The sequence below is a fragment of the Ochotona princeps genome, chromosome 21 (assembly GCF_030435755.1).
Source record: "Ochotona princeps isolate mOchPri1 chromosome 21, mOchPri1.hap1, whole genome shotgun sequence".
NCBI lineage: Eukaryota > Metazoa > Chordata > Mammalia > Lagomorpha > Ochotonidae > Ochotona > Ochotona princeps.
Window position 1 is genome coordinate 15258127 of NC_080852.1, and position 26326 is coordinate 15284452.

The following is a 26326-nucleotide window of genomic DNA, read 5'->3' on the forward strand; positions in this document are numbered from 1 at the left end:
AATTGCAAAGGAGGAAGAGAGAGAGAGAGAGAGAGAGATCCTCCTTCCACTGGTTCATTCTTTCTCTTTTTTAAAGATTTTATTATTATTGGAAAGCCGGATATACAGAGAGGAGGAGAGACAGAGAGGAAGATCTTCCATCCGATGTTTCACTCCCCAAGTGAGCCGCAACGGGCTGGTATGCGCCAATCCGATGCCGGGACCAGGAACCTCTTCCGGGTCTCCCACGCGGGTGCAGGGTCCCAAAGCTTTGGGCCGTCCTCGACTGCTTTCCCAGGCCACAAGCAGGGAGCTGGATGGGAAGTGGAGCTGCCGGGATTAGAACCAGCGCCCATATGGGATCCCGGGGCTTTCAAGGCGAGGACTTTAGCTGCTAGGCTACGCTGCCGGGCCCCACTGGTTCATTCTTAAGATGCCCACAATGCCATGGTGGGACCAGGAGGAAGCCAGGACCAGCTGCTGCTTCCGGGTCTCCCACATGGGTTCAGGGTCCCAAACAGTGAACCCTCTTTTGCTGCTTTCCCAGGTACGGTAACAGGGAGTTGGATCAGAGGTGGAGCAGCCAGAACTTGGACTGGCATCTGGATGGGATGCTAGTGTTGCAATGTTGTGGCCTAACCAGCCACAATTTGAAAGTTGTAAGAAAAAGTAAAGAAAATCGGTTAATAATGTCAGGGATCAATTACAATGCATTCAGTCTTCAAATATCTCTAACATTACCAAGAATCTGTGGTTGCATTTTGAAAAATTTGTGTTAGGTCCTTCAGCAGCCTCTCCTGTTTCTCTTTGAGAATTCAAAATTTTAAATCCTTTTTCTAAGGTAGATTTTAATAATTGGTAGGATAGCTAATAACTCATGCCCCCAGGGTTTGAAAATGATTGAGCGACTCATTGTATTCTCAAGTTATTTTAATCACTGTTAACGTCCTGTTACTTCTACAGTGTCTTTCTAACTTGCCTGTTTGGGTCTCTCCCTTTTCTTCATTTGCTTTCTGTTACTTATCCAGGATTTGTTCATTTCAGTAGCCATTGCAACAAGGAGGCAGTATTTGGATTCATTGATCCTCCCCGCCGTCTGTACCTCATTTTCCTACTTTGGAGGCTTCTCTTGATTTCATCTTTCTTTCCAGTAATTTCTCGTTTGTCCCTCACACGTCTGTGGTCTTTCGCTCTGGCACTGCCCGTGCCCATGCCCTCCAGGCTGGGTCTCAGTGGAGCCTACGGGCTTTGTGTGCTGGACACTGCTTTCTGTTACTTTCTATGAAGTTAATATTTTTTAAAAATGGTCTCTTTAATGCAAATTATATGTGACAACTTTGTGGTTTCCAAGGAGGTAAGATTAGGAGATACTTTAACATTGCTTACGTTGGACTTGGCACGGTAGTCTAGTGGCTAAATCCTCGCCTTGCACATGCCAGGATCCCATATGGGTGCCAGTTCTAATCCCGGCAGCCCCGCTTCCCATCTAGCTCCCTGCTTGTGGCCTGGGAAAGCAGTTGAGGGCAGCTCAAAGCTTCGGGACCCTGGGCCCATAGGAGACCTGGAAGAAGCTCCTGGTTCCTGGCTTCAGATTGGCTCAGCTCCGGCTGTTGCAGCCAATTGGGGAGTGAATCAGAGGACAGGAGATCTTCTTCTCTGTCTCTCCTCCTCTCTGTATATCTGACTTTTCAATTAAAAAAAAAACATTTCTTATGTCTAAACATGTGATAGGATTAGGGGTTGGCCATTTGTGGTTTATAACAGCACATGGTTTTTGAATGTTGAACATCTTTATGGTGGACTATGGAAGGGACAGGTGTTGTGGGTGACCACTCTGGCTTTGAACTGGGAAAAGTGAGACTCCATAGAGCGTGGGGGACAGCAGGGGCGTATGACCTGGCTGTAGGAAATATTCAGGGCCCGCGTTGTGGCAGGCAGGTAAAGCCAGCACACGGGCCTCCATGTGGGTGCTGACTTGGATTCTGACTGCTCCCCTTCCCATCTGCCTGTTCCCTCATCACCTGAGGAGGCAGTGTAAGATGGTCCACGTGCTCTTGCCCCCACACCCAGAGGGAAGGCCCACGCAGTCGTGCCCACACCCACAGGGAAGGCCCACGCGGTCGTGCCCACACCCACAGGGAAGGCCCAAGCGGTCGTGCCCACACCCACAGGGAAGGCCCACGCGGTCGTGCCCACACCCACAGGGAAGGCCCACGCGGTCGTGCCCACACCCACAGGGAAGGCCCACGCGGTCGTGCCCACACCCACAGGGAAGGCCCACGCGGTCGTGGCCCACACCCACAGGGAAGGCCCACGCGGTCGTGGCCCACACCCACAGGGAAGGCCCACGCGGTCGTGCCCACACCCACAGGGAAGGCCCACGCGGTCGTGCCCACACCCACAGGGAAGGCCCACGCGGTCATGGCCCACACCCACAGGGAAGGCCCACGCGGTCGTGCCCCCACACCCACAGGGAAGGCCCACGCGGTCGTGCCCACACCCACAGGGAAGGCCCACACGGTCGTGCCCACACCCAGAGGGAAGGCCCACACGGTCGTGCCCACACCCAGAGGGAAGGCCCACGCGGTCATGGCCCACACCCACAGGGAAGGCCCACACGGTCGTGCCCACACCCACAGGGAAGGCCCACGCGGTCATGGCCCACACCCACAGGGAAGGCCCACGTGCTCTTGCCCCCACACCCACAGGGAAGGCCCACGTGCTCTTGCCCCCACACCCACAGGGAAGGCCCACGCGGTCGTGCCCACACCCACAGGGAAGGCCCACGAGGTCGTGCCCACACCCACAGGGAAGGCCCACGCGGTCGTGCCCACACCCACAGGGAAGGCCCACGCGGTCGTGGCCCACACCCACAGGGAAGCCCCACGCGGTCGTGCCCACATCCACAGGGAAGGCCCACGCGGTCATGGCCCACACCCACAGGGAAGGCCCACACGGTCGTGCCCACACCCACAGGGAAGGCCCACGCGGTCGTGCCCACACCCACAGGGAAGGCCCACGCGGTCGTGCCCACACCCACAGGGAAGGCCCAGAGGAAGTTCCTGCCTCCTTGCTTTGGTGTGGCTCAGCCCCAGCCAAATCAGCCATTTGCGGGGAGTGAATCAGTGTATGGAAGATCTCTGTCCCTGCTTTTCTCTATGTCACTTTCAAATGAATAAGTAAATCTTTTTTTTTAAAAAGTTCCACAAAAGACCATTTGATGAGAAAACAAGAGTCTGTGAAATGGAGTTGGATGGCTGGTACCATAGGTGCACCCTGGAAAGAAAAGGAAGGATGTTCTATAAACTTGGGATGAAAAAATAGCAAAAGCCCCTGGAGGCACCCAGGAATCTTTATTGTAAAGAGGAAGCAGGCAGCCGGGCAGGGCAAGAGAAAGAGTTGTCAACAATACAAAGAAATCATTTTTTTCTTCATGCAAAAAAAAAAAAACAAAAAGAGGGTACACGTTGTGGTGCAGCAAGTTAAGATCCCATTTACAGAGCTACAGAGCTGGCGTTTCATATTCAGTGATAGTTCCTGTCCCAGCTGCTCCACTTCCCATCCAGCTCCCTGCTAACGCACCTGGGAAAGCGGTGGAAGACGGTCAAAGTGTTTGGGTCTCTGCACCCATGTGGGAGGCCTGGGTGGAGAGCCTAGCCCCTGGTCTCAGCCTAGTCTAGCTTGCTAGCTCTGGGCATTTGGAGAGTGAATCAGCAGACACAGGATCTCTCTCTCCCCCCAGCCCTTCCCCTTCCCCTCCCCGCTACTCCCACCCCTCCCCCGCCCCATCTCCTCCTACCATCATTCTTTCTAATGTATAAACAAATATGAAGAAACAGGGCTTGGAGCCAAAGTAGCTAATGTAGTTGGGCTAGAATGTGGTGTACTTCTTTTGACATTGTGCCATTTTGATAAAGTACACAAAACTGAATTTGGTGTTTTCACTGTTTTGAAGTGTACAGTTCGGTGGCATCAGCTGTGCTATGGTGTTCCCCCGTCACTGCAGTCCGTTTCTAAGTACCATCTCTGCCGGTCACTAACACTGCGTCCTCCCGCCCCCAGTCCAGGCTCCCCCGGCATTCTGTTTTCCATCTCTATGAAATGGCCGACAAACTGAAGGATTTTTGTGGACCAGGGAGTCATAAAAATGAATGGTTGACAAGATCTTCCATTAATTCAGGACTGGATTCTACCGAGAAGCAAAGCTTTGCAGGGTTTCAGAGCCAGAAATGTGAGCTGGCCCGAGTCCTGCTTTGGGGCGCTGCAGCTGGCTGTGGCCTGTGGGACCCACAGCTGGGAGTAGGGGCTGCTGGAGATGAGTGGAGAGGCTGTTAGGAAAGCCGGGGCTTGGAGAAAGACACTCAGGAAGCAGCTACTGAAATAGAAACCCAGAGTTAGGAGAGAGGTTTTATGACAATTCTGGGGAAGCACCAAATTGCCTTGGGGCCAACAGGAGAGGAGGGTGGACAGGCAGAGCCTGAGCAACCTGGTGATTAATGTTAAACTGCACATTGAAAATTAAGTTTCCATAAAAAGTCACAGAAACAGTCATTGAAGTTACCATCAAAGAGTTGGAAGAAGAGAACAAACATGGTCAGAACTGGGTGTGGTGTTCCTTTAGGGAAAACCCCAGCTTACGCAGCACAGGTCTCGAGGTTGTGTGCGGGCATCACAGGCCAGCCGTGAGTGCGTGGTGCATGGTGGGGCGGGCAGAAGGAGAGCTGGGCCTTGGCCAGCCAATCTGGAGTGACCGGAAGCTGGATCACGCCCAGGGAGGGTGAGCACTTTGATTCTGCATGGACATTGACGGTTGGTGGAGGGATGTGCTAGGGTTCCTGTTTGATCACAGGAAGTGTAATATAGCAGCTGGAAGCAGGGCTGGGTCCAGACTTTGTGAGTTCAAATCCCACTCAGCAGTATGTGAGCTGTGTGGCCTTTTCTGGTCATTTAATCTCTGAAATTCTGCAATATGAAGCAATACTAGTACTCCCTCACAGAGTTTTCTGACTATAAGATTCCTACAGGACGGGCATGTGGCGCTGTAGTGACGTCCCCAGGTCATCCTGTCTAATTCAGCTCTCTCTTTCTGCACGGCCTGGGGGGCAGCGGATGATGGCATAAGTCCATGGGTCCCTGGCACAGGGTTGTGAGCTGGCCTCTTCCTGGCCCAGCCCTGGCTATAGTGGGCACTTGGGATGCGAACCAGCAGGTACATCAAGTAAGAGGAAAATAAATCTTAAGTCAGCGTCATGTAAAATGTAAATAAATCCATAAAAGGTTTGTTGTCTAAGATGGCTTAAGGTGTATGGGGGGATCTTGAACAAGTACCTGACCCCCAGGAAGTGCTAAAAGTTTGACGACAAAATAGCCAAGTAAACATTCTTACCCAATGAACCCAGTTTAGCAAGGAAAACAGAGCTGGGGCCACCCTAGTGTGAACTGCAGCCGTCACTCAGTGTGATCCGTCAGGAACACTCCTGTGAAATGTTGCTTTCGCTGGGGTCATCTTAACTCACGCCAAAAATTACTAACTGGGAATTTCCCCTCCCCTCCCTTCCCCTCCTCTCCTTCCTTCCTTTTTTCATTTGTTGATTTGAAAGTAGGAGAAACCATGAAAAAATTCACTTTTCTTTTTCTTAAAGATTTATTTTTATTGCAAAGTCAGATATACAGAGAGGAGGAGAGACAGAGAGGAAGATCTTCTGTCCGATGATTCACTCCCCAAGCGGCCGCAACGGGCCAGGAGCCCTGGAGCCTCTTCTGGGTCTCCCACATGGGTGCAGAGTCCCAGGGCTTTGGGCCGTCCTCGACTGCTTTCCCAGGCCACAAGCAGGGAGCTGGATGGGAAACAGGGCTGTCGGGATTAGAACTGGTGCCAGCATGGGATCCAGGTGCATGCAAGGTGAGGACTTTAGCTGCTAGGCTAGCACGCTGGGCCCAAAAAAGTTCACTTTTCTAACAATCCCACGAGCTAGGGCTAGGCCAAGGCCAGTCGGAAGTCAGGAACCTGGAACACCATCCGGGTCATCGTGGGTACTCACAGGAGATGCTGGGGTCCTGGGGGGCAGCCTGGTCTGACTTGGGATTGTTCTAGCATACTTGGAGAAGTTTTTGTCTTGCTGACCAAGTGCCCTGTTTTGCCCTTGGCCTAGGGAGAGTAGCAGGTGGTGATGCCTCGAGGGAAGGCAGCAAGGACAGGGTTGTTTTGTGAGGTGATGGTGGGCTTCAGGGTGCCATGTCAGGCAGGCGGGTCCTCACAGATCCTGGCCTCTGCTGTAACTAAAACCAGGGTCAGGACTTCAAGGACAGGCCCTGCTCTTAGGGGAGTGGCTTCTTTTTCCTGTGATTTTTCCCTCTGTGAAATTCAAAAAGTGCCCAGATACGCTGTGCTTCCTATCAGGTTCCCCGGTGGCGACACGCACCCCTGCCCAGGGCTGGGGTTGGGGTCGGGGAGGGAGGTGTCCCCATGCGCTGTCAGCCCAGCCTTCCCCATGACCCAAGCAGCTTTCCTGCCTCCCCTCTGTCCCCCGCCCCCGGCTGTGCGGGACTCTGGAGCGCTGCTGCCCTCTGCTGGTCACCACGGGAAACCGCACCACGTTCCCCTTAAGTTTATCCAAGGCTGGGGACTGGATGTACTCCCCGCCCCTCACACCCGCCCCCCAAATCACAGCGAGATAAGATAGGCTTTTCCAACCGGGAGCATCAGAGACCTCTGTAACCCTAAAGCCTGCTCCCTGCCAGGGCAGAAGCTCCAAGTAAAACCAGCATATGTGTGCACATGATAAGTACCTATACAGTTTTGTACTGTCCCATGATTACATCTCTTGGGATGTGTCTGCCGTGTGATTCTTCCCCAAAGTTCACCCTTGCTGCCTCTGCTGAATCTTCTGGTGGCTAATACAGTGCCACTGTCCCTTTATTCAAGTTTTGGAAGAAATTGCATTTTATAATCCCAGTGTTGTAGCTGGCAGCATGACGCAGTCAGTGTTCACGTTTGTACCATTTCAGTGTGTTTGCTTTAAATCCTCTTTACCAGCTTATTTGTTTAAAGCTTCATTTATGTGTGTACTTACTTGAAGGGCGTAGTAACAGGTAGGACAGGTAGAAGGAGAAAGAGAGAGAGAGGTGGAGGGCTGGCACGATGTCTCAAATGACTCATCCTCTGGCTGCCTGCAAGCACCAGAATCCCAGATGGGCACGAGTTCATATCCCAGCTGTTCCATTTCCCATCCAGCTCCCTCCTTGTGGCCCGGGAAAGCAACAGAGGACGACCCCAGGCCTAGGGACCCTGTATGCACATGAGAGACCCAGAGGCGGCTCCGGGCTCGATGGATCGGCTCAGCTCTGGCTGATGCAGCCATTTGGGGAGTGAACCAGTAGATGGAAGATCTTTTTCTCCATCTCTCCTTCTCTTTGTAAATCTGCTTTTCCAATATAAATAAATACGAGAGGATGAGAAAGGCGGGGAAGAGAGAGAAAGAGATCTGTCCACTGGTTCACTACACAAAGCTTACAACAGCCAGGCCTTAGGTCTGGCTGGAGCCAGGAGCCAGGCAGTCCAGTCTTGCCTCCCTTGTTGGCAGCAGGGACCCAAGGGCTTGGGCTGTCACCTGCTGCTACCATGCCGCACTAGCGGTACACTGGACCAGAAGTGGAGTCTCCAGGACTTGAACCTGGCCCTCTAAGATGGGGTGTGGGTATCCAGGCAGTGGTTTAGCCCGCTGCACTGCGATGCCTGCCCCATCCGCCTTTACCATTTTAGGTATCACACGAGCTCCTGCGGCATAGTGGGCGTCACTCCATAGGAGCTCACACACATTTTCCATTTATCCATTTCTGTAGCTGCCCGACACTGCCGCCTTTGTATGTCAGGCATTTGCTGCAGGCGTCATCCTGGCTTTGTATATTTAGGTAGTTTCTGATAGTTTCGTGTCAAAGAATGCTACCCCGCATCTCATCACGCGTGTGTCTTTGTGTATTATTGGAGGGGGCATCATGGAGTTCCTGGGTCACAGGTGAACGCATGGGTGTTCGTGTGCAAGGTCATCCAGCTGTTCTCCCTCGGGCACATGTTCACTCTCCAGCTGTGAGCAGCTGGCATTTCTGGTGAGGATAAGAACAGCAGCCGGAGGAGGAGGAGGAGAGGATGAAGGTTAGGCACGCGGGCAGGGCTCAGCAGTGCCCTAGGAAGTCGTGTGGTTGGAAAGGAAGAACACCTGAACGAGAACATCAGGGAAGAACAGAAATAGTAGCACTAATGGGCTTTGTAGAAACGGATTTCCTGCTGGTTCTGTGTCCAGCGCTGCCCCGGGTTGCCTTGCCTCCTGGCTGTTGGTCGCTCCCGAGTGCAGTCACCCGGCGTGACATGATAGCTCTGTCTGCCGCTGCCCTGCAGTACCACCATCTCCTCTGCCAGGACAAGGTGACCCCCTTCCTTCTGCACCTGCTTGCCAAGGTTGCCCTTGGCGCCTGCTTCCTGACCTGCCCCCATCCTTTCTGACCCTGTGTTATCTATGCCCACGGCTCAGGCCAATTTAAGTTCTAAGCTGTCAGAGACCCAGTGGCCTGAAGTTTCCATTGGCAGGTGGATTTTTTGTGCCACCGTCCCTATTGGCCTCTGCTCACTTGCAGCTGTCCCTGCTTCCCTGGCTGGCCTGTGCCTACCTCAGGCGACCTCTGGAGCCATGACGGGTGATGGGATTGGGGTACCTAGAGCAAGGCAATGTACCGGAAATGGGTGGATGGGTCCCCTCCCTGCTTCACTGATCACTTGCCGAATTTTTTCCCGTCACGTTCTCAGAATGGATAACCTTATGCCCATGTAGATGACTGTGGGCTTTCCACAAAGTTCCCCATTGCACGTATTGAAACAGCAGAGTGACAGACACCCCACCCACGCAGCCTGCAAGAGCGCACCCATCTGCCGGCTCCCTCCCCAAACGTGGGTGCTGGTTTTTGGACCATCAAGAGCAAAACAAGCTACAACACCTCCCTGTCACCACGTGTGACATCTGTGAAGAGAGAACATTTCTGATGCAACTGAGACAGCTGGCACCAGGAAGCTTCCCTGAAGGATGACCCAAATGCCAGCCCACCATTTGCAGCTCACCTCAGATCCCCTCCCCTGCTCGCGGCGGCCCACTGCCGTGCCTCTCACCCCGCCACCGAACAATGCAGTGAGCTGTGTGTTGTTTGCTTGCCTGGGACCACAGCGTTCCCGACCGGAATGTAATTGTCATGGGTTTAGCGATCACTCCTCCAGCCGGAACCCCGGCACACAGTAGGAGCTTTCTCCCGACAGTGGGGTTGCATGAAACGTGTCTTGCTGGCTGTGGGCAGGTGGCTGCTACTGAGCAAGAAAGAAAACAGTGCCTCCTAGAGAGGCACTGAGTTAAGCTTCCAGTTTCAAGGCCAGCGTCTTGTATGGAAGTACCAGGTCAAGCTCTGGCTGCTCTACTGCCAACCCAGCGCCCTGCTAATGTGCCTGGGAAGGCAGCAGAAGATGGCCCCGTGTTACCCACATGAGAGACTCAAAAGGAGTTCCAGGCTCCTGGCTTCAGCCTCACCCAGCCCCGACTGTTGTAGTCATCTTGTGCAATGGCTCAGTGGATGGAAGAGCCTTCTCTCTGGCTTGAACTGTGACTCTGTCTAATGTGTAACTAAATCAATTGTACGCAGAAGAAAATGAGTATTGCTGGTATCATTGATATGACCTAGAGAGCCTGTTCCAGGAACAAAAGCCTTTGGGAAGCCCTCTTCTGTCCCCAGAACCCCCACTTACCCAGGGATGAGATGGGGGGAGCCTGCTGCAGCCCCTGATCTCTATGTTACAGGAACCTGGGACTTCTGTGCAATTCCAGCAGGTGCCACTGTCTGTGGTGCACCCCACGGCTGCCTGACAGGCCACCGGCTGGCAGGAGCTGACTCCGGGACCATCACAGGAAGTCTTGGGAACTGGAAGAGGAAGCTGAGAGTATACAGCGTTGCAACTGAACATAGCCACAGTGAGCGGATTGGGTGGATCCTACACTCAGGACCGCGCCCTTCCACAGGAGGCTGTAGGGACCAGCGCAGGTAGGCACCTGCCGCCCGTGGGGCCAGGCCAGGGGACTGGGCGGGCACAGCGCCTAGGACACATCCCTGTTCGTGCTGCCAGATGCTCTGGCAAAGGCGGAAACGTGTGGCTTGGAAACAACCTCTGCCATCAGAACAGATAAGAGGCAGATAGAGGTGGGGTGGGGAGTTTGGAGTTGGGGGAGGTGGTGGTTGGCTTCATCAGAACCTGTCGCCATCCAGGGTTTCAGCCTCCAAGGGGCACAAATCTATGGAGAAGCTACAGATGTGTGTCTGTACTGTAGGATGGGAGAGACCCAGCCTTCAAGTCGGCAGGCAAGGTCTGCATGGAGCCAGTGACACAGTCCCATTGAGTCAGTGGTTGTGAGGAGTGGACAGCATGTGCATCATGAGTTGCCACTAGGGGGCGTGCAGCCACCAGGCGATCCAATCTCAGTAACAGTTCAAGGTTCCATTGATTTCCTCACAGGGGATGGCAAGGAAAGACAGAGAGACCTGTGGGGGAATCAGTCCCCTGCGTGCCGCGTGTGTGGGCTGACCACCTGAGGGGACTGTGTGAGTGTCCAGCAAGTCATGACTCCTTAACAATTGCAGCCTTCCTTCCTTGGCTTGCATCCGCAAGTGCCAGCATCCCCTGTGGGCACCGGTTCATGTCCCAGCTGGTCCACTTCTGATCCAGCTGTCTACTTATGGCCTGCAAGGACAGTCGGGGATGGTCTGAGTCCTTGAGACCCCGTGGCCACCTGGCTGACCCAGAGGAGATATCTGGCTCCAAGCTTCAGCTCAGCTCAGCTCTGGCCATTGTGACTATCGGTTAAGTGAACTAGCAAATGTGGGATCTCCCTCTCTGTAAATCTGACCTTAAAATAAAAAGCTTCAAAAAAAAAATAGAAGGGGAAAACTACAGCATTTGACAAAATTGTATCCTTAAAATGGGAGTGCTTCCTGTCATGTAGGAAGGACTCCATAGAGAATTGGGAGTCCCATCTAAGACAAGTGGATTTAGTAGGTACAAATGTGGAGGAAGCAAAGAAAAGTTAAGCTTCAGAAATAATATGTAAGAGGCCCAGGAGGAATGCCAGGTGCTAATGGGATTTCAAACAGTGATGGAACACGCTGGCTAAGAGGGAGGGAGATGGACCCGGCAGCTGCACGGCACGTGACCCCGTGGCCTTTCAGAAAGCTGCCCTTATGCCTGAGTGCCCACCAGGTTGCCACGCAGAGGAGGAGGGGGCTCTTCAGTGTGCTCCCCACCCCCTGCTTCGTAGCACTCCGTCAGCCTCTTTGGTGGGAACGGGCTCGCACTCCATGGTTCTCTACTCTTCAGCAGGCAAAGACAGAGCCTGCCTGGTTTCTCTGGGTCTTTGTTTCTGAAGGCTTTCGGGGCGCGATGACTCGGGTTAAATCAATGTCCTGCTAGCCCATCTTTTATCAGCCACGAGCCTTGCAAATAGGTAAGGCAAGTCGCTTACTTGTCTGTTAGAGGCGCTGTGTTCTATGTTTGTAGGAAACAGAAAAATCATCTCTCCCAAAATATATGAAAATGTCCTATGTGCTTACCATGTCATTGCGCAAATGTACGGTGTGGATTTTGATGAAGACAGGGCTGAGTGAGTGGTGTAGCAGTGAAGTTACCCCGGGGGGCGCTCACAGCCCATGTTACAGTGCAGAGGCTCCTGGCTGCTCTCTGTTCCCAAGTGCATCCTGGGAGACCCAATGGATGATAGCCCACTACTTGGGCCTGTGGCACCCCAGAACAGACCCGGCTTGACTATGGTTCCTCGCTTTGGCCTGAGCCAGTCCTGGCTGTCACAGGCATTTGGGGACTGAACTAACAAGGTAATTCTCCCTGGTCTACTTCTCTGTCTTTTGAATGAACTAAATAATTGTTAAGAAATTAGATTAAGAAATACACAGGTGTGAAAATATGCAATGCATTTACTATAGGTAACCAGAACCATAATGTTTATAAGAGAAAAAAAAAGAAAAGATGACTCAAATAGATATTTGTAAGGCTTAGTGATTGGGGAAAGGTTGATGTATAGTATGAAACCCTGTGTGGTCGGTCTGTGTTCAGTGGTGTGACATTCCATGCATGAACAAACAACAGAGTGGACAAAAGATGACTTAACAAGAAGTAGTGAGAACCGAGCTGGTGCATCTGACCAGGCGAGTTCCCAGGAGGGTGCGTCTCTGCAAAATCCAAGTCCAAAGAACAGGAGCCTGGAACTTTGTTGAATGAATACATGGAGGCATGGAGAACATGCTTCATGAAGAGTCCAGCACTGGAAGTGCTAGTAACGTGTTCATTTGTGCTGCCTCCAAATGCTGTCTGCATGCTTGCTGAGACAGTGTGGAAAGTGTGCTGGGGACTGTGGCAAACCCGGTGTGGCGGCGGTGAGAACCGCGTTTTTGGAAAACTGCCTGATGGTGTCTGTGACTCCTGCATGGCAGTCCATGCTAAGGAAAAACACACTCACAAATGTGAACTATTCTATACACCCCAAGTTTTTCTTTGCAGTTTTTTTTTTTTAGAAAATAACGACCGTGACCAACACATTGTCACTTGCCATAGAGGGTAGAATAAATTGCAGTAAATCCGTGACACAGAGTTTTAAGTAGCCCTTGATGAATGCTGAAGATTGAAATGGAAAGAGAAAGAGGTTAAAAGTCCCTGGATGTGATGATTTATTTAGAAGCGGACCGATTGTGCTGTGTTTGAGCTTTGTGGTTCCCAGGGCCGTGTTCTCCTGAGGTAGGGGAACCATCGTGGGTTTTAGAGCCTTGAGTGACAGTGTTGGCTAACTCCTTGTGCCTCAGCGACTGACATGAGGTGAGGAGGCGGCCTACTGGTTTGTTCTCATCACTGTTTTCTAGAGATTGTCGGTGGCTCCTTCCTCTCCGAAGAACAAACGGGGCATTCGCTCGGCGGGACTGCGAGTTTCGGCCACATGAGGGCGCCGGCGTGCCGGCCGAGAGCGTGAGGCGTTCCCGGCGGGGTCCAGCAGGTGACGCTGCAGGCGGCGGCGGGCCCGGAAGCCGGGCCGGAGGTGCGCGGGCGTCCTGGCCGACTCCTCCCACTTCCGTCGCCGCCGCGGAACCGACTTGCAGCCTGCGTCCCGGGCCGCGCCGCCGCCGCGATGCCGCTGGAGAACCTGGAGGAGGAGGGCCTGCCCAAGAACCCCGACCTGCGCATCGCCCAGCTGCGCTTCCTGCTCAGCCTGCCCGAGCACCGCCGGGATGCGGCCGTGCGCGAGGAGCTGATGGCGGCCGTGCGAGACAACAGTGAGCGCCGAGTCAGCGGCCTAGGCGGGGAGGCGGGGTGGGCTCCGCCATGGCCGGGGTCCGGGCGGCCGGATGGGCTCCACCGTGGCCTGTGCGGCCGGGCGCCAGGCAGGGCTCGGCCGGGGCAGCCACCGGGAAGGGGACGGGGGAGGCCGGGGCCGGGTGGTGGGCTCGGGGAGGCCGGGGTCCGGGCGACGGGAAGGGCTCGGCCTGGCGCAGCCGCCTGGGGAGGGCAAGGGGGAGGTCGGGCTCGCTGGGGCCGGGGCGGAGCGGATGGCGCCCCCAGGCCTGCCTGGCCACCCAGTGCAGCCGGACCACCTGGAGTGGGTGGGACGACGTGTGTGTGTGTGTGTGTGTGTGTGTACACGGGTGTACAACCGGTGTGTGCAGGTCGCCCTGGTATGTGAGTGGCTGGCAGGTGGACCGTGTGAGTGTGTGTGTGTGTGTGCGTGCAGGAGGCTGGAGGTGGGCTCTGTGTGCGTGTGTGTGTGTACACGGGTGCACGACCTGTGTGTGCAGGGGGCCCGCGGGAGGGTGGAAGGCTGGCAGGTGCACGTGTGTGGGTGACCTCTGTGGGCTGAGTGCGCGCTCGGTGCGTGTCCGACGTGGCCCCGCGCTCACGGCCTCCTCCTGCGTCTCAGACATGGCTCCCTACTACGAGGCCCTGTGCAAGTCGCTGGACTGGCAGGTGGACGCCGAGCTGCTGAGTAAGATGAAGAAGGCCAACGAAGACGAGCTGAAGCGGCTGGACGAGGAGCTGGAGGACGCCGAGAAGAACCTGGGGGAGAGCGAGATCCGCGACGCCATGATGGCCAAGGCCGAGTACCTGTGCCGCATCGGGGACAAGGTGGGTGTGCCGCGGCGAGTCTCCCCAATTGGCCACGCCTGGTTGTGAGGAGTAGCACTGGGGTCAGCACCGCGAAGGTCAAGGTCGGTGCGGCTTGGTTCCTGGAGCGAAGCCAGAGCGGCCTGGGGCTCCTGGCGCATGTCTCCGTGCCGGGGAAGCCTCAGGTGTGCAGGGCAGCGTTTTTGTTCGCTCCCTGGTTCCCCTCTCTTGTCAGGGGACCTTGTGTGGGAGTGGCCCTTGGGACACAAGGCCAGTAAGGTTTTTCTTTTGAAGAAACGGCAGCATTCCAGTGCCTGCTGGGGTGAGGCTTGGTCCACGGGCAGCTGTGTGCCTGCGTGTCCGCCTGGTAGTCCGACAGCTGGCCTTCCGTGGGAGCGCCTGTAGACTCAGGAATGGGGGGGTCACTGCGTGCCTGCAGCAGTGTGTTTCCTCAGTAGATGCTGGCGGGTCTTGGGGTAGCCTGAGAACGGGCGGCTGGAGCACTGCACTGGTATCCTGTTAGGTGTGCAGGTGGCCGGGTGGGCCGCCCCACAGCCAGCCTCCTGAGACGCGCCCTCCTTGGGCCTGAGGGCAGCGCGGCAGGCCTGGGTCTGCAGGTGTGCTGACTTCAGCGCTTGTGATGAAGAGGATGGGCTTTCTACCGTCCTCCGATGTAGATGCCGGATGTGCTGCCGGCCTGAAAAGTGGTGTGGGTCTGTTTGCGGGGGTGCGGTTGAGTATTCGCGAACCTTGCTTGCTCGTCTGATCTGCTGTGGATCACAGTGGGGGCCAGGAGCATGAAGTCAGTGCTGGAAAGCTGTGACGTAGTGTGTCAGTCCACTGTTCCCTGCTCACCTGTCAATCTGTTAATTCAGGCCTTGGTTATTGGCCATGGCCCGAACAGCAGTCCGTGTTTACTGTAAGATGGGGTGTTGTGCTGTTTGGCTTGGGTTTAAAGATGCCATGTAAGCCTGCCGTGGTGAAAGAAATGTCAAGCTGCTCGTTGAGGTGCTGGAGAGTTTCTCCCAAGACATGCTTGAGTCAACACTGAGGCATGCTAGAGGGGTGATCATGGGATGTGGGGGGAGTCAGAAAATTCCTGAATTTTGGAACAAATGGCATGGGTTTAAAAACGTTATAGCACTGAAAGTAGCTATGCTGTGTTTACTAAGTAGCATTCTTCTAAAAAGGATACCTTTTATAAAACTGACATGAGGTACCCCGCGTCAGTGACTGCTGAGTGCTCAGCTTCCTGCAGTGCTGGATAAAGCTTGGGTGGAAGTGCCCTTGGCTCCACTGCTCTGCTGGCAGTCTCCTTTATACATGTGTGAAGCACAAGAATTTCATAACCCGTCAGATAGGGCCCGACTACCACAGACTGCAGGAAATGATTTTATGTTGTTGTTTTAATTTTATTTGAAAGGCAGATTTTTTTTTCTTTAAGATGAGGCAGAGCTCTTCCATCTGCTGATTCACTCCCTAATGGTCGCCACAGCCGGGGGCTGTGCTGGTCCCAAGCCGGGAGCTTCTTCCGTGTCTGCCAAGTCCCATCTTTCGCTGCTTTCCCACACATAATACCTGGATTGGAGGTGAACTCGGCCTGTAGGGGATGGCAGCACTGCAGGTGGAGGCCTGGCTTAATATGCATGGTGCTGTGTTGTGTTAAACCAATAGAAACAATAGAAACATTCCAGAATGCTTTGACATACAATTGAATGTGTATTCAGTTGTGTTCTAATAGTAACGTTTCCACTAGCTTTTAAATGACAGGAGGTCAAGTTTACTGTAAACATACCGTGAAGTATACTGCAATCATGAGAGAGCAAAGCACTGAATAGACAGCATAACAATTGTGAATGCTTCATACATTTTTTTTAAGATTTATTGATTTATTTTTATTGGAAAATTAGATTTACAGAGGAAAGGAGAAACAGACAGATCTGCTGTCTGCTGATTCACTTCCCAAGTGGCCACAGAGGCCGGGCTGCTGCTGAGTCGATCCGAAGCCAGGGGCCTGGAGCCTCTTCCGGGTCTGCCACGCGGGTGCAGGGTCCCAAGGCTTTGGGCTGTCCTCAGCTGCTTTCTCAGGCCACAAGCAAGGAGCTGGATGGGAAGTGGAGCTGCTGGGACATGAATTGGCACCCATATGGGATCCCGGCGCGTGCAAGAGGAGGGAGGACTTTAGCCGCTAGGCTACTGCGCTGGGGAAAAATGCCTAAGTAATTTTTAGGTTTGTTTTTTTTTAACAAGTGCAATGAGGCCTCCGGTGCCTGTCCTAGCTTCACCAGTTAGAGGTCACGGGCGTGTGGCTTTGTTCTGTGTTCCCCATGGTTTGAGCAGCTTGCAAGCATTTCTCACCTGTGGCCTTGCTCGCCAGGAGGGAGCTCTGACAGCCTTCCGGAAGACGTATGACAAAACCGTGGCTCTGGGCCACCGGCTGGACATCGTGTTCTACCTGCTTAGGATTGGCCTGTTCTATATGGACAATGATCTCATCACACGGAACACGGAGAAGGCCAAAAGGTACGTGTTAGGAACGGTGTCTGTTCCCTCTAAATTATGCTGTGAATGGGAAACTGCCAGAAGCAAGTTACCTGTTTGGTTTACAGCTAGAAAGTTTGGGTAACTAATTGATGTGCTTGATGGCTTCCTCTGAAAAGCGACAATGTCTGTTTCCATGTTGACTTGATTGTTTTTATTGGATAGCTTAATTGAAGAAGGAGGAGACTGGGACAGGAGGAATCGCCTGAAAGTGTACCAGGGTCTTTACTGTGTGGCCATTCGTGACTTTAAGCAGGCAGCTGAACTCTTTCTCGACACTGTGTCAACATTCACATCTTATGAACTCATGGATTATAAAACGTTTGTGACCTACACTGTCTACGTCAGCATGATTGCTTTAGAAAGACCCGATCTCCGGGAGAAGGTAAGGACGGCGCTCGGCAACGCGGGCTGACGCTGCCGTGGGCTTCTGTGACATGGGTGCATGAACACCCCGAGAGCAATCCCTGTGTGTGCTTTGACCCCTAGGTCATCAAGGGCGCCGAGATCCTGGAAGTGTTGCACAGTCTTCCAGCAGTGCGACAGTACCTGTTCTCGCTCTATGAATGTCGTTACTCAGTTTTCTTCCAATCTTTAGGTAAGGACGGAGCTGTTCCTTTCAGGGTGTGTATGTTAGCCCTGAGCCTGGCTGCTGGCGGCTGGGATGCTTTGTGACAGGTCTGAAGTGGAGTGTGCAGGTGGCGGTGTGTCTTGGTCAGTGTGGGCTGCCTCCCCAGGGCCCATGCAGAGCTGGGGCAGTGGTGGGCCCTGCCTTGGTGTGGCTTAGGAGGCGAGAGTGATAATTATTTTCAGATGTTCGGAAAGGAAAAAGGTATGTGATGGACATGTTACTCACAAAGCTGGAAACTGCTTGCCTCTGGCAGTTAGGTGAGGATGTGACCACACGCAGAAAGGAGCAAATGGATCTCAGGGTTGAGTTTCATAAAGAAGGGAGAGGATTCCGAGTCTTGTAGGTTATTTTTGCAGTAGATAAATCTTGGTGTTGGCTTTCAAATCATTTTCAGGCTCCGGGTTGGGAAAATCTGTTGAGATTGCGGGGGTTCCTGCAGGGCTTGTTCCTGGTGACCTGCCTCCACGCGTGAACTTGTGTCTCCTCCCACCCCTCCTGGCTGTTGGAGTTTCCACTATAGTTCCCTCCCTACCTGCCTTGCTTGCCAACAGAATTGTGTCAGAGTGTGCTGTCGTGCAGGTGTGTAAGACATGTACAGGCCTTCCCAGTTAGCCAACCTCAGCCTGAAATACTGCAGATGCTAAGGCGTTGTGAAGGTCTGTACTCACAATCTAGAGTTTAGAGCACTGTGGATTTAGAGTAAACATACATAGCATACATTGACAGTGTATTTCCAGGTAGCCCATTAGTCCTTACCAAATTATGTTCCTAAAACTTGTGTTTTTAAATTTTTGTTTGGAATGCAAAAACATCTGTTGCCTTACTCCTCAAATGCCCACAAAACCTAGGGCCTGCGCCAGGCCAGCGTCAGAGCCTGGCAGTCTCCATTTCTGCTGTGGATGGCAGATTCTTGACAGTTATGCCAGCACCCACCCCTTCCCTTCAACCCTTGCGTTGATGGATTCTCACCTCTGTGGATTTTAGAGAGTGCGGCATTTGCCAGAATGGCAAGGGAGGACTCCCCGATGATCTGTATTTGCACTGGGTTCTGGCCCAGTGCTCATAGTGCTCTGTGCTCTGTATACAGTGGAGGCTGCTGGGGGGATGCCTGTTGTCCACCCACCCCACGACATGACATCAGAACTGTGTTCTCAGTGGGAGCAGTGACTTGTTCTCTCATGTGTCTATGTTGCTTTCGTGAAATTGCACTTGTCTGTTGCTTGAGGGTGTCTTTGTTCATAACCACACAGCATACATAGGAGCTTTCCCTACGTGCTGGCATCCAGTCTGTCTGCATTCCTGAAGCACCTGCTGCCACTAATCAGCCATTTAAAAGTGTGCGATTCAGTGATACGATTGAGGTCTTGCAGCTGTACACACATTCTAGTGGAGTTGTGTCACTTCATAATAAAGAGTACATGTTAGCAGTCACTCCCACTCTTCCCCTCCTGCAGTTCCCGGCAAACCCCGAGCCACTGTTGGTGAGTTGATGTTTTCTGGACTGCACACATACAGCAGGTGCCCACCTTTAATGCCAGGCATTCAGTAGTGTGATGTTTTCCTAGTTCATCGTGCTGAGTGTGCTGCGGTACTTGTGGCTAAGTGAGTCGCATTTTATCCACTTAGTAGGTTACAACTTTGGAGCTGTTTCTTTTTGGCTGCCGTGAAAACTGCCTTGCTGAGCACCCATGCTCATGGTTTTGTGCAGGTGTCCTTTTTTATTTTTCTTGGGTACAAATGCCTAGGAACGGAATTGCTGGATTTTGTGCCCTTTGAGGAATTGCCAGGCTGTATGCCAAAGGACTGCAGCGTGGGCCCTGCTGCCGTGCTGCCGTCACTGCTGAGCTGCGCAGTCCCAGCGAGCCGGTCCCACTGTGGCTGACAGGCCTCCACTGGCCAGTGCTTGCTCCTTGCCATGTGCGCAGCGCCGAAACAGCCGTGGTTCTGTCAGCCTTTTTATGACTCTTCTGCTGGGTAAACATTTTGGAAACTGACATTCTACCTTTTTTCTTTTTGAAAAACCATGCTGTCCCTTCTGCAGTGTATATGTTGGATGAAGTGAGACTGATGGCTTTGGAAACGCTGCATGGCCAAGGTGGAAAGCTCCATCGGTTGTCTCCATCCCCACTGGCAGCCTGGCACTACGTGCAGCGCTTTGGGTGGAGCTGCTTCTCTGTACTAAATTTCCAAGGATAGTTGAGTCTTTATTGTTGACACTGTTTATCTATGCTTGTTTAGTGAGACATGTGTTGCTTTTTGGGTTTTGTCTTCGGCAAATATTTGTGGATTATTAAGCTTCAAGATACTTTATCCAAAGAAGTTAGTAGTACCCTTTCTGGGCACAGCTTGATAGAAGTTAACAGTAGCACAAAGAGAAATGTGCTCATCCCATCCCAGTCTCAATCCATAGCACGTTTGCTCATACAGAATTGAGATCAACATTTTCATATTTTGTGAAACCTGCACTTAGAATTAATGACATGCACACACGGCGAGCTGTCAGCTGCTCCCACATGAGGCCTCCTCTAACCTGTGGTCCCTGCTCTCCCGTCTCTGAGACAGGCGGAATGCTTCTGGCTGTGTGTGTTTTCCATGTGTTTTTATGTGTGCTTTCTAAATCACTTTCTTCACAGTGTAATGCACAGAAGCTTTTCCTGTCACTTTGCAAATAGTCCTTCAGCCAATAAATGTTTTTCCGTGGCTGCTTTGTACCCGACAGTGAGCATATAGTGGGGAACCGAGTAAGTGGAGCTTCCAGCTACACCTTATTTAAAAGGTGAACAGTGTGCGCCTGGTAACAGCTGTGCTGCACGGGTGTGACACCAGTTCACCTTCTGCAGCACGTATGCTTTGCACGTATGCTTTTCTTGCTGTGGACCCTCTCCTGAGCTCGGAGCTGGTCCCCACGGACAAAGGACCAGAGCCATCTCTGCTCCGGCGGCGGCTGAGCACGAGTGCCATCTCGCGTGCAGCAGCTGGCCGGCCCGTGTTTGTTGAAGCAGGTGTTCCTCACTCGCCCGCTTTCCTGGTGACCACTCCTGCCTGGTCTTCCCATGTGTGTTCTCTGGTTCGACAGTAACACCCTTTAGGGATTGGTCCACAACCCCCTACCATAGAGCATGTCGTTGCCCTTGTCATCTTTGTGAACAGTGGTGATTCCCGGATCGCTGTGTCTAGCCTCACACTTTGCACTGAACACACATCCATGCCTTTATTCATCGGGTTGTCTCCTGGGCCAGCCTGCGTGGGAACACAGCTCACATACTTCCAGTGTCATCTTGCCCCAGCCCTGGAACAGGCAGCCACAATCCACTTCATCAGGGGCTTCCATCCTCTGCATGTCACCGACGCTCATTACTGGCTGGTCTGGCCGGCCCCTGAGCCTGGCCCCTGAGCCTGCCCCCTGGCTTAGCCCTCTGCCTCTGGCCTTTTATTTCATCAGCATTATTCTCTGCCTCTGCCCTCCCCGGCTCCTAGGAGAGGCTTTTTTACTCTGTTCCATCCCTGCTTACTCGTTATTGAACTTGGCATTCTCCGAGATCATTTGTATTCTTGTGCCTGGCTCTTTGGCAACCTAGCATCTCTGGCAGCACACAGCTTATCTTGGTTTATCTTACCTTATTCAACTGACTGGAGCAGTGTGTGCAGCGGTGCTTCTGTTGGATACTTTGTATAAGTGCTGCTTGCTTGCTCATGAATAGCTTATATGCATTTTACTGTTTGTTTCTGACTTAGAACCTCTTTGTAGGTCAAGGCTGTTAACTCCTGTCAGGTTATGTCTTGCTAGTTTGTGATGTGTATCTAAACCTTAAGGTATTTTGCTAAGCTATTTATTGATATATAGAGAAGTATATATAGATGAAGCTATATATAGCACATATATATTATAAATGTATACACAAGTTATAAAATACATGCACAAAATATATAGGAATATAAAAAATTTTTATTTATGTATAAATGAAGATATAATTTCTATGAATTATGAATATGAAGACTTGTGTATTTTTATTGGGAAGGCAGATTTACAGAAAGATCTTCCAGGCACAGGTTCTTGCCCCAAATGTCTGCAGTGGCCAAATCTGAGCTGATCCGAAGCCAGGAGTTTCTTCTGCATCTCCCATGTAGGTATAGGCTCCCCAGGCAATGGGCCATCCTCGACTGCTTTCCCAGGCCACAAACCAGCACCAGTATAGGATCCTGGGACTTGCAGGGGAAGGATTAGCCAGTTGAGCCATCGGGCCGGACCCCATTTATTTTTCTTTTAATGGTATTCACTGGTCTTTCCCCTTACTGCCTCTGAGTGCTGTCACTTTGGGAACGTCTGTTTCCTGGTCCAGGCCAGTCGTTCCCATGTCACTATTCCTACTTTTTCTCTTAGAATTTTTTCTTAAGAGTAAAATGAATATTAATTCACTTCAGAGCTGAGGTTTTCCAAGGTTAAATGTTGGTGTGTGAACTTTGTCATCACAGCTTCCTTCCCAGGCAAGTCTTGCTGAGTGCTATGTAATGTTGACATAGCTCTGTCACTGGATGTGAGGAGGAAGGGCAGAGCGGTGAGCAAGTCTTTGAATGTTATCCGGCTCAATTTAGAACTGTTAGGTTTTTTGTTGTTTAATGTGTAATTAGGTTCTTTCTTTAGCCTCCTCCAGGGGTCCCACACGGGTGCAGCAGGATCCCAAGGCTTTCGGCCTTCCTCTACTGCTTTCCCAGGCCCCAGCTAGATGGGAAGTGGAGCAGCGGGGCTACAAACTAGTGCCCATCTGGGATCCCAGTGCATGCAAGGCAAGGACTTTAGCCACTATGCTGCCACACTGGGTCTTGTTAGGTTTTTAATCTCTTGTTCTTCAAGGAGGAATCCTTCTAATTTGTCATTTTATTCATTTCAGCCATTGTAGAACAGGAAATGAAAAAGGACTGGCTTTTTGCTCCTCATTATCGATACTACGTGAGAGAGATGAGAATCCACGCGTACAGCCAACTGCTAGAGTCGTACAGGTCATTAACCCTTGGCTACATGGCAGAAGCCTTCGGTGTTGGAGTGGAATTCATTGACCAGTAAGTTTAAGTAACATCTTCTTCAGTTTTTAGTATGTGTTCTCCTGATTTGCATTGCTCTCTGTAATTTTAATACAGAAAATAATTGCTTTCTAATTTTACCAAACCAGGCCTGTGTCTCTGCCTTTATTTTTCTCTTCCATTACTAGTTGGAAAACCAAGCTGTGGTGATTTGCTAAGTTAAGGGGTTTGCTAAAGGTCATGAGAGGGTTGTTACTGGAAATAGTGTGCCACTTGTTTGTGGGCCATAATCTAGTATTTTATAGTTGGTCATGTTTCTGCTGGCAGTTCCTTCCAGTCTAGGTAGCTGCTTTAGTTGTGGTCCAGTTGGTACTTATATGTGGGACTTAACACTGTGGAGTCAGTGCTGCACTGTGCTAGCTCCCTGTCTTCCTGAGCTGTCCCCTGCAGCCAAAGGGGAGACACGGCAGACAGGCAGAACAGAAAGGTAATTTCCAGTGGAAAGGTATGTTTGCTTGTGGGAGGACGGGAGGAAGGTGACGTGTGCTCTGCATGAGTTGAGAGAGGAGGGGACAATGAATAAGGCTGTGGGACTGTGGCGTACCTGAGTTGTGGACTCCTAGTTAGGGAGCTGCTTCCTTGTGGGATAGTGTTGGGGTCGAGTTTTAATCTAGGTGTTGTGGGTAGCCAGTGGCAAGTTAAGCATGGCGTGACATGGTTTCATGCTGTATTTGAGACCACTGGGAATGTTCCACAACTGGAATGCTGTGGTGGAAGTCTCGAGTGATGTTGGTTTTAAGGAAAGAGGGGCTGTCCAAGGGTCCTGCAAACAGATATTAAACCCGTGCATACTTTTTGTATGTGTTTCCCGTTAGCTTTGAGTTGCAGGTAGAGACAGAGATGTTTTACTTGCCCAGATGGCCATGAGGTGGCTGGGGCTGCTTTTCCCAGACATGTTAGAGTGAACGGCTGGTATGTGACCTCATATGGGTGTTTTTCAATAAGACCATTCTCTTTTTGTGACTGTTTTCTCCAGTACTTTATTAAGAAAATGAATAAAACTTCAGGAATCATTGTGAATTTTAATACTTTGTTACATTTAGTCCTGTCACATGAACGCAGGAGCCCTAGCACTTGCGTCCTCTTCTGCTTTCCCAGATGCAGGTACAAGAGATGTTGGCATTGGAGGGGGCGCCCCCCAGTAGCCCTCAGCAAACCTGTGCTGTGTTCCATTTCCGAGCTGGCATAGGAGGAATGCAAGTGTGGTAACGACTGTGCACCGGGTGGTCTATCCGGATAGAGTGGACGGTGGGCGCTGCCCGTGTGCAGGTGGAAGGGAATGGCCTGGAGTAGGCAGTGCAGAAGTAAGACTGACCCTGCACCTGAGCCCTTGGCTCTGCACCACCTACTCCTGATGCCTCCCGTGGTTGGGATCCTGCTCAGACAGGATCTGAATTAAAGTGTTGTCCACTTCCCCCATGCCACTTCCTGTTGGAGAAAAGGAACACAGGTTGAGTGAGAAGTTCTGCTTTTAGATGTTTTATCGGAGAACAGTTTAGTAGTTTACTGGGGAAAAACTAAAAATAACACATCTTAAGAGATCTCACTGCGTTTCCTATGACATGCATTCAATGTACTCTCCATAAAGCTAATGCGGTTCTTTCCTGTGCACCAGGGAACTCTCCAGATTCATTGCTGCTGGGAGACTACACTGCAAAATAGATAAAGTGAATGAAATAGTAGAAACTAACAGGTACTGCTGTATAGTATTGGTTATGCTGCTTACAAGGAAGAGCATTTTTAATGCCTCTTTTTTTGTCATCCATTGATGTCCTGGTGAATAACTTATTTTTTCCTTGCCTTTATTTCTAGACCCGATAGCAAGAACTGGCAATACCAAGAAACAATCAAGAAAGGAGATCTGCTACTAAACAGAGTTCAGAAACTTTCCAGAGTCATCAACATGTGACAAGGTTACCTGTAAAGATGCTCTGGAATTTGTACAGCCTCACTGTGTACGCAGCTCAGCTGTGTAAAATAAATTGTTTAAAAGAAACAGTCTGGTAATGGTAAAATAATGCCTTTCAAATTGTTCATTAGTAAAAATGTTTTCTCACTTCGGGTTCAGATCATGGTACAATGAGGGTACAATGAAGACAGAACAAGTTCATTCTCTCACACCTCTAAGCTGATCTTTACTGAGGGATACTACAAGGTAATCAGCACACAAGATACAAGTTACATTTTCAGGATGCTGCCACAACCTGCGTTGCCAATATCCCTGAACAAAGCATTCAGAGTTCTTTCTTTAATTATTTTTATTGGAAAGGCGTATATACAGAGAGGAGGAGAGACAGAGAGGAAGATCTTCCGTCCGCTGACTCACTCCCCAAGTGAGCCGCAACGGGCCGGTGCGAAATCCGAAGCCGGGAACCAGGAACCTCTTCCAGGTACCCATACAGGTGCAGGGTCCCTAAGGCTTTGGGCCATCCTCGACTTGACTGCTTTCCCAGAACACAAACACAGAACACAGTGGGAAGTGCAGCAGCCGGGATTAGAACCGGCGCCCCTATGGGATCCCGGGGCTTTCAAGGCGAGGACCTTAGCCGCTAGGCCACGCCGCCGGGCCCTGAGAGTCAGTTCTTTCTTTGAACCTATATAGTTGTTAGCTGACTCACTAGAGGAACCAGTGAACCTCTTCCAGGTCTCCCATCTAAGGCTTTGGGCCATCCTCGACTTGACTGCTTTCCCAGAACACAAACACGGAACACGGTGGGAAGTGCAGCAGCCGGGATTAGAACCGGCGCCCCTATGGGATCCCGGGGCTTTCAAGGCGAGGACCTTAGCCGCTAGGCCACGCCGCCGGGCCCTGAGAGTCAGTTCTTTCTTTGAACCTATATAGTTGTTAGCTGACTCACTAGAGGAACCAGTGAACCTCTTCCAGGTCTCCCATCTAAGGCTTTGGGCCATCCTCGACTTGACTGCTTTCCCAGAACACAAACACGGAACACGGTGGGAAGTGCAGCAGCCGGGATTAGAACCGGCGCCCCTATGGGATCCCGGGGCTTTCAAGGCGAGGACCTTAGCCGCTAGGCCACGCCGCCGGGCCCTGAGAGTCAGTTCTTTCTTTGAACCTATATAGTTGTTAGCTGACTCACTAGAGGAACCAGTGAACCTCTTCCAGGTCTCCCATCTAAGGCTTTGGGCCATCCTCGACTTGACTGCTTTCCCAGAACACAAACACGGAACACGGTGGGAAGTGCAGCAGCCGGGATTAGAACCGGCGCCCCTATGGGATCCCGGGGCTTTCAAGGCGAGGACCTTAGCCGCTAGGCCACGCCGCCGGGCCCTGAGAGTCAGTTCTTTCTTTGAACCTATATAGTTGTTAGCTGACTCACTAGGAAGCAAACAAAGATGAATTTTGCTAAGGACAAATGAGCACATCTGAAACAAGAAAGCAGTCAACAGGGCTTTGCTCTTATGGGATGTCATCGTACCAACCATGGCATCCTTTTCATTCACGTCCAGGGGAAGAGAGATGGCAAGCAGTGCAAGAGTGCTAGCCGGGATGTGCCAGAAGAAAGGAGCTCCAGAGCTCTTCTGGCTGGAGTTGAAGAGGCCTGCTGACAGGGCCCGCCAGTGTGGCCTAGCGGCTAAAATCCTCACCTTGAACACCGGGATCCCATATGGGCACCGGTTCTAATCCCGGCTGCTGCACTTCCCATCCAGCTCCCTGCTTGTGGCCTGGGAAAGCAGTCGAGGACGGCCCCATGCATTGGGACCCTGCACCCGCGTGGGAGACCCGGAAGAGGTTCCAGGTTCCTGGCATCGGATCGGTGCGCATTGGCCGTTGTGGCTCACTTGGGGAGTGAATCATTGGACAGAAGGTCTTCCTCTCTGTCTCTCCTCCTCTCTGTATATCTGACTTTGTAATGAAAATGTATCAATCTTAAAAAAACAAAATGAAATGT

The 26326-nt window shown here is 51.9% G+C and overlaps 1 protein-coding gene and 1 long non-coding RNA gene across 2 annotated transcripts in view; both read left to right on the top strand.

The window, feature by feature from the left end:
* The window catches only part of LOC131482902 (uncharacterized), a 77596-nt gene extending 67739 nt beyond the window's left edge, over window positions 1–9857 (top strand). Inside the window, exon 3 of the long non-coding RNA XR_009247398.1 lies at window positions 9813–9857. This is a non-coding gene — a long non-coding RNA (uncharacterized LOC131482902). The remainder of the gene's footprint in view (window positions 1–9812) is intronic.
* A 3121-nt stretch (window positions 9858–12978) lies between these two features.
* PSMD6 (proteasome 26S subunit, non-ATPase 6) lies at window positions 12979–24398 on the top strand. The gene is made up of 8 exons (XM_004581590.3): window positions 12979–13338; window positions 13980–14185; window positions 16542–16687; window positions 16871–17090; window positions 17195–17303; window positions 22226–22394; window positions 24031–24108; window positions 24228–24398. The coding sequence occupies exons 1-8, from the start codon at window positions 13194–13196 to the stop codon at window positions 24322–24324; spliced, it is 1170 nt and encodes a 389-aa protein (XP_004581647.1). The 5' UTR covers window positions 12979–13193; the 3' UTR covers window positions 24325–24398.
* The last annotated feature ends 1928 nt before the right edge of the window (window positions 24399–26326 follow it).